This window comes from Periplaneta americana, chromosome 7 (assembly GCF_040183065.1).
Source record: "Periplaneta americana isolate PAMFEO1 chromosome 7, P.americana_PAMFEO1_priV1, whole genome shotgun sequence".
NCBI classification, from domain to species: Eukaryota; Metazoa; Arthropoda; class Insecta; order Blattodea; family Blattidae; genus Periplaneta; species Periplaneta americana.
Genome location: NC_091123.1, coordinates 44,083,675 through 44,100,793, shown reverse-complemented (window position 1 = coordinate 44,100,793; position 17,119 = coordinate 44,083,675). Strand labels below are relative to the sequence as shown.

The window sequence follows — 17,119 nt, the reverse complement described above, 5'->3', positions numbered from 1 at the left end:
ACTGTCCTATAAGACTACATTAGAGCTGCAACAGAAGCAGCTCTCTCTGAATATACAAAAGAACAGCCAACACCCTCATCTCTTTATGACCTGCGTTAGAATACATAGGCTTCTGGACTACTGTATATCATTACAGTTCCATTGTGTTATAGTACTGTGGGTGGTGTGATGTGATTAGTCTGTGTGTCTAAGGAAATATTTTATACTAAAAATGAATTAAATGAAAACCTAATCGACCAACCCTTTTCGAAATTAAAAGAGAAATTGCATGTTAACTTAAGAAATTAGGACGTCCTACACAAAATGTAAATATTGAAATTTCTGGAAAAAGTCGAGGAAATCATGTAATCTACTAGTCATTTTAATACCGAAATGTGTAATGGAAACGATTGGTTTTTTGCTGCACTCATGAAAACGCTTTCTTCTCCACCCATGTATTCTGTTTAGAGGAGAAAATACATGGACAAACACCAGAGTGAAGGATTTAGTTAATTTGACTTAAAAAACTTGAAAAGCATGTGGGGCACATCTCCACTACGTGACTAGTTGTACCAGGTGGGAAAGGTATAGCGCACAGATGGTTGGAGTACAATTTCAGGTGCACAGTCAACTTCGAGAAGGGGCTGTATAGTCCGACCATCGGTTCTGTGCCCCCGTAAGATATGCGAACTGAACCCTAATTCCTTTTCAGCCTCGGCAATTCATTTCTCTCCCTGTATTCCTATTTCTCTCTTTTCTATCTCTCTCTCTTTCTCTCCCCCACTACTCACAATTTTGAGCCTTCTTGCGGGACAGTTTATTTGCACTTGCAGTCCAGTGTTGTCAACTCAACATGAATACTGTAGCACGGAGTGGTGAAAGAAATATTATTAAGCAAGTAATAGCATTTTGCATAAGTCAATCAGCGTCATTAGACCTACTTAAATTAAATTATGAATAAGTAATAAGTAACCTTACAGTATTATAAGCAATATTCAAGAGACATGACACTGTTTGACGGAAGTTTGGCAACATCTCTATTCGGCAAGGTTCGTGGCCTGCTGATTGACGTAGTGGGAGAGAAATGGGTGGAATGGGGTGAGTAAAGGCGTTAACTTTTCCAAGAACGACGACAGCACTGAAGGGGCATAGATCCGATGGTACGACAATAATTACACGCGTTATCCAATTTAAATGCAATAAACAGCATGTGTTTGCTAAATACACTACTTTTCATGCAGAACTGCCAACCTTTGTAACCGCGGGCCGCTACTGGTGGAAAGAGAGAGAATGAGGAAAGAAAAAAAGGATACCTATTATTAGAGAAAAATTGTTCTGGCACTGAGAATCGAACCAGGATCTCTCAGCTTTGTGCACTGAGCAGTCTTTCCATCTGAGCTATGCTGCGATCTGATTCATGGTGCCAGCCGAACTCTCCTCCCTTGTATCATCGGGTCTTGGCATAGCTCAGATGAAAAGAATACTCAGCGCCCAAAGCTGAGAGGTCCTGGGTTCGATTTCCTGTGCCGGAACGAATTTTTCTCCAATAATAGGTACCTACATGTATGACTACATATAGTCATTGGTTATTCAATGAAGACAGCTAAGTCCTCATATATGAATATAAAAGTACCGTATTTACTCGAATATCTCAAGCACTTTTTTCCCGCAATTTCGATCTATAAATTAAGGGTGCGTGAATTAAGCGAGGAATTTCACAAGCTGGTATTTTTAAGGGTAAAAATGACAAAACTACGCAGTTCCCTTACATATCCTAGTAACTTGTCTTCAAGATCAAGGAATTTTCCACTTTTTGGCCCACGAAATGCTTTCCTTGATGCATTTGTTTCTTGAAGAGCTTATTTTTGTTTCCTCCAGTAGCGAATATTAAATTCCGGAACTGTGAATTCACGTCCAGCTGCTCTGTTGCCATGTGTTTCTGCATACGCAATAACTTTTAATTCGAAGGACGCAGTATGACTCGAATATCGGGATTTACCATTCATTGTTAAAACTTTTAACAGACGGCTTTTGACAGGTTTCCCTTTTCGAGTCTCAAACTCAACTGATGCGATCCAACACAAAGCTTTCAAACCACCCCCATTCAAATGGTAGGGGGAGGTCAATACCCTATACCGGTATTTTTAAAGGACTTTCATAGACGAAAAGGGTGCGCCTAACAGGTAGCTGTCTGGTCCCAAATACCGCTATGCACTCTCTCGTTACAGCATTTAAGATACCGTACATTCAGGGCTCCTCAACATAACACACCTCATTACTTCAAGTTTCAGCATGTACTTGTTACAGTATTTCACGAATATTAAATGCGTGAAATATACGAGGAAATTAATTTATTAAATTATATAGTAAATAATTTGGGTGCGTGAAATATGCGATGGCGTGAATTACGCGAGTAAATACGGTATATATATATATATATATATATATATATATATATATATATATATATATATATATATATATATAAAAGGATCCATGATAAACTGGAATGAAATAGTTCGAGGTATAAAGCACAATAAATGAATAATATAAAATGAGAAAGAATGGATAAGAAAAAATAAAAGCACTTAAAGTGGATAGAAAAGAAGAATGGGTGAAAATAGTACGCAAATAGAAACAGAAAGAGTGGCAAACAGTAAGGAACAAGGACAACCAGAACAAGAATGAAACAAGTTTGCAGAGGATTGTTCATTTCTTCCAGGGCAGAACGCCTATCTACAATCTTTATATTTTTTTGCCTTATACATTCTTGATTCACATATTTTTTAATATTCGACTAGAATGTTTGATAATAGCGCAAAACTACGTCGAAACTAGGCACAAAGTTGAAGTATTGGTACCCCATTAAGTTTCTATTAGTTATTGCATTACAATTCAAAAGGTGTTAATTTAATAAGTTCTAACATTATCTTTAGTAATACATTATTATCTTGGGATATTAGAGCTTACCTGGAGGCGTCTGCGTGTTGTTAGGCGTGGTAAATAATTGTTTTGCCACACTGTTTGCTGATGTCATTGTTACACTGTTTGCAGATGTCATTGCACTTGATGTAATGGTTGTCTGCAACAAATTATCATAATTGTTTTAGTTCCAAATATATACTCATGATCCATTACATAAAATGTACATGATATTATTCCTTTTATAATTTTTTGTGTTCTCGATGGGTTACAGCATTTCACTTGATGTAACTTAGACTGAAGCACAAGCCAGAAGCAATCATTTTGAAAATAGTTTTTAAAGTTTTAATTATGTACAGAGACATAAATGAGAAAAATTAACATTTTAAAATAATATGATCTAGTTTATTTTTGAGGTCACATACATATAATATTTATTCATTTATATGTTATTTTATGCTCGACCATGCCGAAATGTAGTAATTATACACCTGGTATCAGCCCTTTAATGGACCTTATTAAAGTACACCTATTCATTAAAATTCAGTTCTTCAACCAATCAGAATACGCCATTGTAGCAATATGAAAGCGCAAGTATCGATTATTCTTGGATATGCAATCGAAAGACAACTAGCGAAACATCACGGAGACTGGAAATCCAATACTGTCGCAGAAAGTTATGTTCTGTTACTATAATAATTAGCGTTAATTGTAAGTAATATTCAAATAAATTCAATTTGTCATCTCGTTTTTCATTGTCTAAATCAATTTCAATGTTATATCAAGATTAATGTTCATTTTACTCTCTAGATTATATCAAGGTCAATGACATTTGTTCTTCGGGAAAAATCAATACTTTCGCGTCTGCGCACATCTCACAATTTACGTGATTGCACAAGGTCAGTTCCGTTCCCCAGTCACATAAGAATAACATGAATATTTATGAATAATTTCAAGTTAGAAATATGGTCGAGCATAAAAAGTCGTATGAAATTTGCCTATAATGGTAATTAAGACGCTCGTATGAAAATTATGAAACTCGCTTGCACTCGTTTCATAAACATACTCGCGTCTTAATTACTACCATTATAGGCTCGTTGCATAATGTACTATTATTAGTATACCCACTGATCACAAGTAAAATTATGATTATGAAGATTATGGTATCAATTCTGGGTTTGTAAATGTTGAGGATTCTACATTGAAGATTACATATAATGCAACATATTTTATGCTAAATATAAGTTACAAAACTCACCGATCGAGGTGTGTCTGTCAGGAAGTCATCATTGGACGAAAGAAGTGACAGACCTTGTGATAGCTGTTGACACATTGCGCTCACAGAATCGCCTCCTTTATCACTAAGTGGTGATGATTCCGGAATTGGGCTCACTAGAAAAATGACAAACAAATAAGGTAAAATTAAGAAATACCTTGAAAACTCTTGGTTTCTAAAGTGGCCATAATTCTTTTATGGTCATTCGTTTACTTGTTAAGTCAGCTAACATATGCCCCCATTTCAATAGTATTGAAACTTTTATTATGATTGTTATTATTATTATTATTATTATTATTATTATTATTATTATTATTATTGTTATTACATTTTTTTCCAATGCCGAGCATATTGGCATATGAAGATTATGATAAAAAATCCTGTTTTAATAATTTGTAACAAAGTTTAATTATCTAGGTAAGAGTTTACAAATAAGATTTTACTAAACTGAATGTGTTAAATTTCTAATTGTAAGTATACCAGGTATAAGTACTATTTCAAATTTAATAACTCAACACATGTAACTCTTTCTTATAACATGAAATATTTTAGTGTGTTTTGTTTGTCTACAAACTGTTATCTCATTCTGTATTTTATATATGGTAATACTCCGTAATACCTCTTTCTTGTATTGTGTCTCAAACATTTATAACTTACTACAAATAAAATGTCGCTCTTACTCTTTAAATTAAATTTATTCGAGAATATTATCAGTTTCTCAAACATGTATTCATAAATTTCTTCCAAGTAATGGCGATGTATTTCTTTCTGAAGTACCACATTTTCGTAATGCATGTTTTGAAATTGCATTTTTAAACTGTAAGTCTTATGAAAAACAAGGATTACAATACATTTATTATAAAATTCATAGTTTCGAAGTTGCTGTCAATCATCATCATCATCATCATCATCATCACTTGTTATTTTATATTATTATTATTATTATTATTATTATTATTATTATTATTATTTTGTTACTATTACTATCATTGCCCTTGTTCTTACTATAGGGTATTCATTTAGCAAAATGACTTACTTCATATATTTATTTTAATTTCCATATCTTAAAATATTTAATTCTACATTCTGAAAACAAAATAATTGCGTTAGCCCATTACTTCTGTCACAAATATCTGTTTCAGCAAGTCTATAATACAGGTATACTTCAAAGGAACTCAAGTAGACAGAGTATGTACATGACAAACACGTATGTGCTGAACAATAAATAAATGGCAGAAATTGTCTAGAACATGAAAGAATATGGACTGAATTATGTAAAGAACAAACTTTATAGCTATAAAGCTAATCTCATAACATTATTATTAAGACGTCGAGATTAATACTGTAACTTCCTTCTTCCTCACCTTCTGCATGCAAGTTGAAATGAAATAATATAAATAACTCTTACAGATCTTGAATTCTTCTTCGTTTTCTTAATATACTCTTCTATCACTTCACGAAAGGTAACAGACAAGATTAAGCTTAATTGTCTTGTAGTTATAGAGGAAACAACAGATCATTCTATAATTTGCTCAACTACAAATATCATGCAATAATCACTGTAAATAAATTAATTTTTATCTTTCAATAAATAACTTTACCAATTTTTCCAAGCATTATCCCTCATTACACATTCCAGTCTACATCAAATCTATCTCAATTCAATAAAAATGCACAATCTGTGGCTACTATGTAATAATGAAAGCAATCAGTTCCACAGCTACACCCATTTCCTTCTGAGCCACATGCAACTCGAATTTATATAAATGCTGCAGCTTTCCAAACAAGCACTACAAATTTTTGAAATATAACCACTAAAACATTCCATTCTCAAGTTATTACAACACAGTGGATTGTAATGTTTTAATGCTTATTGGGTTTTAAAACTACTTCATATTTGCATTTTTCAATAATGTTATTTATTTACTTAACATTATAAAGTACACTTTCTGAAGTTGAAAGTATTTGAACAACTGAGATATTTTACCTTCCCTGTCAAAAATTCAGTAGAATTTTGGTATGGAATGTTTCACTGCATTAGTAATAAGAAATAATGAACGTACAGCACTAAAGCGAAAGTAGCACAGCCAAATACCATTTTATAAAAACAACTGACAATTAATAATACTATAACATCTTCCACCAAAATTATTTCCGGGGGGGGGGGGAGAAGTAACATTTCTTCAAGTGGGTATATTCGAGATTTACATAGCTTAAACTATGTACTTTAGGGAAAGTTACACATGTCTTTAAGAACTATCAAAAGAATATGCGAAAAATAGTCTATAGCTACGTAATTACTACAAAATGAAGTTAAGAACAAGTTTTGAAAAAAAAAAAAAAAAGAAAACTAAATTTTTTAAAATAGTGGTGCTATTTTACTTCCCTAGTTGTAACTTTTAAAGGCCTATTGCGGCTCATATTTTATTTTCTACTTTCTCCATCAAAGATCTCTGCAATCTTACAAGTTAACGGTAATGAACTACAAAGACATCTTCGATATCCACTGAGATTTCTGTCCACAGGGACTTGTCTCCAAAGCAGGGTGAGGATTTTTCTCCTTTATAAAATTTCAGTCTAGTTTGACCTTCTGAAAAGAGGATCCAACAGTATGCATGACAACTACTGGACCACCAAGGAACACGTAGGTTTTAAAAAATGATATTTTGCCAATGCTTTCAAAACAAAGATCCAAAACCAATTTTGTAGAATGTAAACAAGCATATCTACTTGGAGGATATAGTGAAGAATGTATTCAGAACATGGGAAGGATGATATTAGGAGGAAGAGGAATAAAGTAACCACTGATGATATGGCAATTATTAGTAGAAGAGGAGATGATACTAAGAAATATGCTACTGGAGCTAAATGATAACTCTGAGCAGTATAGGATGAAGATAAATGCAAAGACGAAGACCATGGTTATCAGAAGAAAATTAAAGAAGATAATGTGCGAAAAAAAAGGTAAAATCGAAATGAGACAGTGGAACATGTGGACAGCTTTAAATACTTGGGGTGTACTATAATTAATAACATGAGTTGCTCCCATGAAGTAAAAAGGAGGACAGCAATGATAAAGTTTTTCATAGAAAAGGGAGTATTTTCTACTGACCTCTGGTAAAAAAAAAAAACTAAGGAAGAGAGACTAGTGAAGTGCTCCGTGTGGAATGTAGCATTGTATGGGACAGGGCTCCATATGAATTGCAGTAGTACTATAGACCCGTCGCTCTTATTTCTGGCAGCCAATCACGTTGCAGGTTGGCTACATTTAAACATGTGCGTCATGTGATTCGCTGATGATGACGTTATGCATTTCCTAAGGCTCGATAAATGCTTAATATAATTGCCCGCCATTTTGGCTCTTTCGTTGGCGTTTGCAGAAAGCACACGAGGACGTTATTTGCCGCTCAATTATTTGCTGAATTACAGTGCGTTTGATTTATTATCATAGGAGCTACGACATGATGTTTAGCAGTGTGGCAAATAGATTCCTCGTCTGGTAGCTCGGCAACAAAAGAAAAAAAATGACGAACGATATACCTACCTAGACTTTATAGAGCCTTCACTTCCTAAGGCGTAAGCAAAGAGGAGGAGTCACACAGGGAATAACAGCGTCGCCACTATAATTTTAGTCAATAGGCTGTATAGCATTAATCTAAAATGTTTATTATATTCAAATTCTATTTTAAATGGAAATTTATTATTTCTTCATAATCTCTTTGAATTTCATTACCATCACTATCACTTTCACTGCTACTATACCGCAAATTTCATAAATTATATTATGTTGATATAACACCAACCAAATTGTTTAAAAACAGGTCTACTCTTGTATCATCAATATTAGTTTCCTTTCAGTGGTAGAGAAAAACTATAGAATTGTACATATATGAACTAATATTAACACGTTTATGGAGCAGAACAATGGCAATTTCACTTGTAATTAATTTGTAAGTATGAAATAAAAAAATATAATTGTAGGCCTATATCATATATTCGTGGAACATAATCCTCATAATTTGTACAAATTACAGATGGATTTACTTGTAATGTATTGTACTATACTTTTGTAGAATAGGGCCCTGTGTGGTGCGGAAAAGTAGCAATATGGTGCCTTATACTTCCACATCCAATGTACAAACATCTATTTCGTTCTCTTATCCACCTCCAATCATTATCATTAATCCAATTCCATTAACTGCTGAGATAACATATCAAAATGTAAATTCACAAGGATCATTTCATGTTCTGTTTCTGTTCTTATACCAAGATCAAGACACAAATACGTCCACTGTGGCAACGAACACTTACTGTTAAGAACTGAGGCAGCTGCAGTGTTAGGGAGTGATTGCAGGCGGTTCCTCATGACCCGAGGAGGAGGCTGGGGGCTGGCTGTAAGGACACATACACACACAGAGAAACAAGGGCAAGCAAGCTACCACCACGCTACACTACACTAACCACCACAACCAACATTCCAACATGTCTACTTCCAATATTCAGTCTTCATCATCTGGCTTTGCACCAATTATGGAGGCATATATATAACACAAGGGGAAATAAGGGGCAAATCATACCTGTATATTCTTAAGGTGACAGATAAATTTCCATGCTCCAAAGGAGAAAATCAATACAGTAAAACCTCGATAAGACGCGCCCACTTATTATGCTATCCCGTGTAGTACGCTTTTTTTTATATAACGCCTTTATAAAATACCCCGTTTGTTGCGCTCTAGTCTCGCATAATACGCTGTTTTTGTGAAATATTTTCGATGTAATTTTCAGCAATGTACTGTAACAGCAATGAAACATCTTGGTCACTGAACTCACTGGTGCCATTAACCTGAAGAGTATTGGTATTCGACCCTTTACCTGCGCATTTAAACCTTCATACTTCATACTGTACTATACCCCACCCTCTTGTTATGCTCTCTTATTCGACACCTTATCTGAGTGGTTAAAACCTACATACAGTTACAATACCTCACCCTCTTGCCAACCCTCTCTCTCAAACAACATTCCTCACTCGGCCGTAATAAAATTCTGGAAATTTTTGCTGGGCAGTTTGTTGTCCTTTTGTGCATTGAAGTGTCTGCGAATGTGATTACAATCACTGTTAAACGAAAAGCCCTTTCTGTGTCGGAAAAATTGAAAATCTTACGAAAGTACGATGAGAACAGTACTCTTACTCAGAAAAAACTCTCTGATGCATTAGGAATCCCATCATCGATATTAAGAACAATAATAAAAAATCGCGACTCAATCACTACAGCTGCAACGCTGGGAAGATGTAATCGCAGAAACTAAAGTGTGGTAAACATGAGGACTTTGAGAATGCGCACAAGGCAAACAACTATAAATGGCTTTTTTTTTTTTTTCGAAAGAATTACATACAGTACATATTGTAAATATCTTTGACGTACAGTACAGTAATTACATAATGGAGTAATACTGTATTACCTTTCATGAATCATGAATTTCAACAAAGAAAAATGCTAATAGATATTGTATATAAGTCAAAATTAGTATACCCGCCTAATACGAGGTCCCGGTTAATACACGTTTTACACCCGGTCCCTTGAACAGCGTCTTATCAGGGTTTTACTGTAGTTTTAAAGATAATGCAAAAGAGAAAAGAACCTAAAAGCTTCTAGTACAAAGTCAAGTACAAATTATTTATATCTGGCTAATATACTTACTAACTAATGATTAAATACAGTGTCAGAAAAAAGTTTAAAGACCATTAAATGAAAGCAAATATGTTTTTTCTTTATATATATTGCCATCCTAAAACAGAAGGCAAGGATTTTAAGAGGCAGTAGAAGTAAAATCTCAAAATTAATAATTTTAAATATTTCATTAAATGGCGATCTTACTAGTGTTAATTATGTAAGCATGTGTGGCTTACAGCTGTTTCGGTGCTACTTGACACCATCCTCACAGCCTACTAGATCTCGGTGCTATCTCAACTTCGCTGCCTGTTGTGTGGGTTGAAGCAGCGAAGTTGAGATAGCGCCGAGATCCAGTAGGCCCTGAGGATGGCGTCAAGTAGCACCGAAACAGCTGTAAGCCACACATGCTTACATAATTAACACGAGTAAGATCGCCATTTAATCAAATATTTATATTCAAGTGTTAAAAGTAGTGTATGAAAGATTCAACATGGATTATTAATAATTTTAGTTCTAATATCAGAAAATTTAAATCTCCAGAAATATTAAGTTGAAAACGTTTTGTAATTTTTTACACTTTGTATTTATATACTCAAGTAAGTTATCTTTGGAGAATAAAAATCATAGCTCTACTTTAACGCATTTTGTTAACTACAACATTTTCTTCATATAAGAAAGTCCAGTTTATTGTTACTTACTTAGATTGTTTTAAGACAGTTCTTAACCTTTTAGTCGTTTCAGCTACATTACTTTTCTTTAACAAAATCTATCATTTTTGACATAGATTACAGCAGAATTATCAGAAAATTGAAAAAGAAAACAGTAACATCAATATGCAAATAGTTAGGGATGGTCTTACGCCTTTTCCAACACTGAACACAATCATTTTATTCTGTTTTCTTAACAGAATACTTCATACAGACAATTTCCATGTAAAGATATAGAAACTACGAATACAACGTAATATGTATCTACATAAAATACTTAAGACTTCTGAATTATGTGTACAAATTAAACATACACCAAACAACATCATTATCCATCACAAATTCCACTTGGACTCACTGGGATTTAAACCCAGATTCCTGCTGTGGAACATACATCCAATTTTCTGCAAACCATTTCCATACTACAGAAAGAAAAATGATTACAAAACTTAAAATGGGTATTGCTCGTGCTATACATATAGGTACTGTAATGCGAACAAAAAGTACCGTAAAATAAACACTGCATTATCTGCCCTTTACTTCCGAAATGTATCCTAGATAGCTTAAAAGCTTTGATAAGGGAAATCAACTTATTTAAATTTTATACTAATGCACACCAATGGTAATGTAGATGATGAAGTTTGAATATTTAAAATAAACATATACAAAACATAAAAAACAACCACTACAATAAAAACAACATGTATGGCAGAATGTATAGTAAAAAGGTTTACCTGCAAGCAAATCCATGTCATTTACTTAAAGTGAAAGAAAGATAAGTAACTTTGCTAAGTAACCCACTCATAAGAAAGTATTAGGCAAGCGTTTTAAGTAAAGTATTGTATCAGGCCTGAGATATGGATGACAAACATCCAAAAGATGAATAAATAGTATTCCTTTTTGCAGAGCGACTTATACAGGATTGGCTAAGGCAACACATATTTTACTCTTAAATTCCCTATCTATCAATTTGAAGATATTTCCATCTGTTATATATGCACTTCCACTAAAACTGAAATAAAATGTATCATTAAATTCTGGTTACCGAAGCCTACTTAATATCAATAAATTTGGCACATTTCCTCATTTGAAGCAAATAAATAAATATTAAAAATGCATTCTATTGTTGATAAAGATTTTTGATACATTAATATAAATTTAGCTTCCCTTAAGAAAAGGTTGCCAGATTTGACAAAGCGTATTACATATAAAAGGTAAAATGATATACATTTGAAATGGTTAGGGAATCGAATATACAAAATGTCAGAAAAATTTACACCTAAGTAGCGTTTGTGCTCATTTACAGTTAAGAAAGGGGGGAAAAAATATCATCAGATAGGTTAGAATGATTAGAATGCCATATACCACGAGAAAAATAATAGTACGGATTTAATGGCAATGATATCTAAACCAATCAACAGCCATCGGTTAAGATAACTTCAAATTTCCATTATCACTCCCATACAAGTGATTTCTCAATATCTGAACCGATCCTTTGAGGGCACTAATGGCTATTTCCTTCACAATGCTATGTGTTAGGCCCAGGTTTTTACATTTGTTGGCAAAGAAGGCGGGTATGGTACCTCGTGCTCCCACCATCAGAACTATTACATCAATGTGGGACAGGCTATATTTATCTTTATAGAACGGGACTGTTGGTTCATAGATCCGTTTCTTTTTACTGTCCACCTCATGCGGTTGATCTGCATGTGTCTCAAATCTGATGGTGGGATCGAGAATGTATGCCGAGTTGTTCAGATTTTATTACTTACTGTACATACAACTATCTTACTGCTTAAAATAAAAATGTGCAGCTATTGAGATGCCTAACCATACAAACCCAAATATATGTGTACGACAATGAGTCTTCAGGTTTCCTTGCAATTTACTTTCTCCAACTTTTTGGAACTATCATTACTTACGGGTAACATCTTGAGGGTAATGTCACTAGAGATCTCGAAGATTCAACTATTCTGTTAGATCCAGCTGTCTGGGTTAGCTAAGTATAAAGAACTCAATACTGGTAGCATTGGAGAATCATTCAGGCTTCGAATAACATTAACGTGAGGATGAAACATATAAGTAATTCCAAAATGTTGGAGAGATAAAATCTGCCAACACAGTTTCAAAACCCAAAATCATCACAGTTACCTAATTATCAATGTTAATATTTCCCAGGAACCTCAATATGACAGTAAAGACCGAAAAGCATTACATAAATTTGTTCACTTTCAAACATGATCGTAACTTCATTAATATCATGTTACATTTGCTAAAAATTATAATTACAGTATTTTTAAGCACATGCTAGAAATTTATTACAAAATTACGATGAAAAAACGTGAAAGAACTGAAAACATAGTTACATAATCACACCAGCAGCAGATATTCTTTATAAGTCAATAAGATAAAGAACACTGCCTATTTTCCTGTATAAACTTGTCTTTATGTAGTTCATGGGGCACAATTTTACTTTCTTCATATTGCCGACCCTTTTGCAAAACATTATTATTATTATTATTTTTTTTTTTTTTTTTGCTGTGTCTGGTCATAATATATTCAACAGTCACTGATGTGTGTTAGTATGAGTAGTGCCAGTGAAAATGCCACGAAAAACGTGTTAAGCACATGCGTGAGTTTTGCGTGATGTAACATTGTTGCTTTCCACAGTGTAGGCTACAGAAATATTAGCACAGTATGAGTGTAACTGATGAAGCGGTTAGAATGTATTTCGCTAATGCTTGTATTTTCGAACGAATATAAATTTGGTGAAGAGTTGACAAAAAGTCTAAAGTGAAACATCGAACGGAGTAATAACGTTACTTAAAATATGAAGTTTACCAGAAAAGTATTTTGATAATATTTGGGCTTGAGATTGTGAGGTTAGGAATGCTCTTTTTAGTTTTCTATACCCCCATTTTAGAAACAGTGATTCTTGGGTTATAGTGGTAGTGAAAGATCTGGAATATCTTAATGTCTTAATAAGAGAATAATGTGAGAATGTTAAACATGTAGATAATGTTTGGATCCCAATGTCCTCTGTAATATGAATATTCCAAAATTATTAAGTCATGCCTATCACAATGAAAAAATAACACACAACCAACAAGTAGAAAAGATTAAGTCCTATGTGTTTTTCAGAATAATTACTGTATCAAATTTTGTAATGTGTTTAACTCGTTTTGGGGGTATATGATGATAAAGAAATCTCTTAAAATTTCTGTATTTTGTTTCAAACATAGACAGTGCAGCAATGGAATCAAATACAGTTTTTAAGGAGATCCAAATTAATTTTTGGACAGCATATTAAATGTATAGTATCACACAACTGATTTTGTTCAGGAGCACCACTAAATATCACGCATGCAGAGAAAATGTATTTTTGTCCCAAACTTGCTTCAAAGCAAAATGCAATTATTAAATTATATTACACGTGTAAGATGTGATCCATTTAACTGCCATATAACTGGCTGTGCACATTATTATTAATACTGGTGTCACCTGCTTAAGTAACTTCAATCCTGTGTAAGTTCAGCTTTGATTTTGATTACATGCTTTTGAGTATGACTTTTATCGTAAGACACACTCATCATTCTAAAAAAAAGATATTATTGCAGAAATCAATAATATGTGTCGAATGAATGCAGTTTTTGCTGTCGTTGACACACAGTTGCATTAAATTGAGAGTGATCAGTGATGAAAACAACCAATGCCCAAACAGTAGATGGTGCTTAGAAATGAAATAAGGCACACTCAAATGCTGACAATTCACTTTCCATATTAAGTGAATATAATTTTAAGTCTACAAGATATTATGAAAGTGAGTTCCACTATAGGCATCTTTGTCAACTTAATGGGTTGGTTAATTTTCATTTGGTGAGATGATTTTTAGTTCTTAATCATCCCATTATGAGTATTGGATTCAACATACTGTCCTAAGCAGCCTCTTCTTGATATAAATTATCTTTGCTCTATACTAAAAGCCACGTTATGAACTGACTAAACAGGAAGTAGTTGGATGGGCGAGAGGAAAGTGCGGGTTAGAGGGGTAGCTTGTGCAGTGATGACACGTTGTGTGTGGGGGATGGAGGGGAGAACGAGAACGGAGCTTTTCATTGGACCTCGCGTGAAAATGTCGTCTGCTAACGAAAATCTGGCAACGGAATCACGGAGATAGTGTAGCCAGTTCATTTGTAGTACCACGTGCATTACGAGTCGCATTTCGTACCAGCGTCATTAGCTCGTGCTTTCTTAAAAACAGTAATTTTAATTACTAGTATTGTGGATAGTGTTATCGAGAACTATATACAGTAGTTATTTTAAACATATCGGTGACAAACGCTGAACAAGCTTTGAATCTCGCCTCACTATGTGGCAACAGAGCTCAGAAAGAGAACAACAAAACGTTGCTTCCGGTTTAGTCGGTTCATAACCTGGCTTTTAGTATAGTCATGTGGCTAATGGTGATAACTGAGATGAAACATGTATTCACTTACTCTCTAACCAATTAAATTAATCTTTCGCAGCAATTATGTTAACCAAATCTACTCAGAGAATTGATGAGAAAGTCCTGTGAGATGTATTTTACATTGGTGTGGTGCGACAAAGTATGGATGAATGGTGCACCTCTCTTCCTAGAATTGATTGATAATAAGTTATGTCACTGAAGAGATGACATCACTTTGTCACCACATGACGTTTAATTATACTATGACTGAAAATATCAGGTAGTTTGATACTAGTTCTGTGTCCGTGTGGTGTATTAGTTGAAAAGCTTAGTTTACATTTTAAAAGTGGATCAAACAAGTTGAAGGTACATAGAGAGGGGAAAAGTGTTTCTTGTGAAGCACAGAAAATAATATCAAATATTGTAAAAATGTAGATGAAGAAGCAAGAGGAGAAAAGTCAACAATACTTCTTCTGGCACGTCCACTGCAAGTAAATAGTTTTGTACAGGGCTCTAAGTAACTAATTATTTAAATTGAATTCAATTTAAACAAAAAACACGTCAATTTAGATATTGAGAGGGAAGTCTGAAACCAGGCTTAATTGTATTTTAGAATTCATCTCCCACCACTCCAGCCACCCTCCTTTAGAAATTTCAAATGGCACCCCTATATTTTTATACTTAAATATGAAAGAGCATTAAATTTGGTTATATACTTCATTAATTTATTTCACATCTTTTGTTTTATATCGTTGCCTGGCAACCTCGATTGTTGTTACTGTTGATTAGAGCTGAAGCTACAAATACCATTGAACATTTCCAAGGAACAACTGGATAATACCCACGGCAGAGCAATGTCGATAGTCGACGTTACTTGCTGGCCACTAGTCACCGGGCCGTACTGAGCCGTGCCAAACAAAACACAATCGAAATGGTGGTAGTAAAATTCGCGACTATATTCTTAAATAATTCACTGCATTAGTCAAGTGCAAGACTTCTGGCTTCTGTTGCATTCAAACAATTATAAAATACGATAATTTGGTCCAGGGAGCATCCGTTTTTGATGCAAAGATAATTTTTTTTGGTTTGTTTCTTAAATAAAATTACGAAATGGCGTTCCTGTGCTTAACATTTAATAAAAAACGAAATATAGCAAAACTGTTTTGTCCCGAGACTCTCATCTAAGTCACGTAATCTACTTCAATATATTTGCGCAAATATACCTTGTAGCCAATAGTGGTGCTATCTCTCAGTAATGTTCAGAACGAAGGAGATAGAGAGAGAAAATAAACAAATTTCTCCCTCCAATGACGCCACACACCAATGTCGTGTTCTTATGTTGGCGAGATTGTGTATTTACTTAAATTTGGTGCTAAACGTAACGGCACGGTTCAAAGATACCGTGGGAATTCTCCAGTTTAGCGCATTTCCAATATTAACATATAACCTCAAATAAAGTCGATACCCACACTTAGAGGAAAGCAGTAACTGTACCTAAAACAAAAGGTTAAACATGTTACTTGAAACTTGTCAATTATTTATTAAAAGTGACCTTCACTTACAGATCTAGAAACTGCAACTCCGTAAATTACAAAGTCTGTCTGCAATTTATACTATTTTTCAATTGGAAATTGTAACTTGTACTTTCGTGGAACAGGCCCCTGGTTATCCACGCAATAGCTATCCATAAAACAATCTGTAAATTACAGGGTCTACAATTTATACTATTTATCAACTGGAAATTGTAACTTGTACTTTCGTGGAACAGGCCATTGGTTATCCACGCAACGAGCTAACATCAATTCATCATCCTATCTTAAAAAAGATATATCGAGAAAATGTTTTCAATAGGATGGAGTATATGGAAAATGACTTAGCCATAGAGATAAGAATTCACTCTTCTGAACCAGAAATGTGAGAATAGTACCTACATTGTCCAATTGCATATTTACACATATACAGATGGAGGATAAAAATTGATGAAAGTGAGAATTGGACGCAGGCGTTTAAAGGCTCAGAAAGATCTGTAACGCCAAATGGATGGATGGATGAATGGATTGATTAATCTTCTTCACTTCCAAGTGCTTAATTTAATTTATATTTTTAAAAGATGTCC

At 34.0% G+C, this 17,119-nt stretch overlaps 1 protein-coding gene across 14 annotated transcripts in view; it reads right to left on the bottom strand.

Annotated features, from left to right (window-relative positions):
• numb (NUMB endocytic adaptor protein) overlaps nt 1-17,119 on the bottom strand; it is an 847,398-nt gene that overhangs the window by 20,299 nt on the left and 809,980 nt on the right. For 11 of the 14 annotated variants that reach the window (XM_069830650.1, XM_069830643.1, XM_069830642.1 and 8 more), the window contains 3 exons: nt 8,489-8,569; nt 4,160-4,293; nt 2,950-3,061 (listed from right to left, as the gene is read on the bottom strand). In XM_069830650.1, coding sequence (XP_069686751.1) covers nt 2,950-3,061; nt 4,160-4,293; nt 8,489-8,569 — 327 coding nt within the window. Of the gene's footprint in view, nt 1-2,949; nt 3,062-4,159; nt 4,294-8,488; nt 8,570-11,290; nt 11,315-17,119 lie in introns of all 14 variants that reach the window. The other 3 variants (XM_069830645.1, XM_069830647.1, XM_069830649.1) reach the window with 2 other exon arrangements.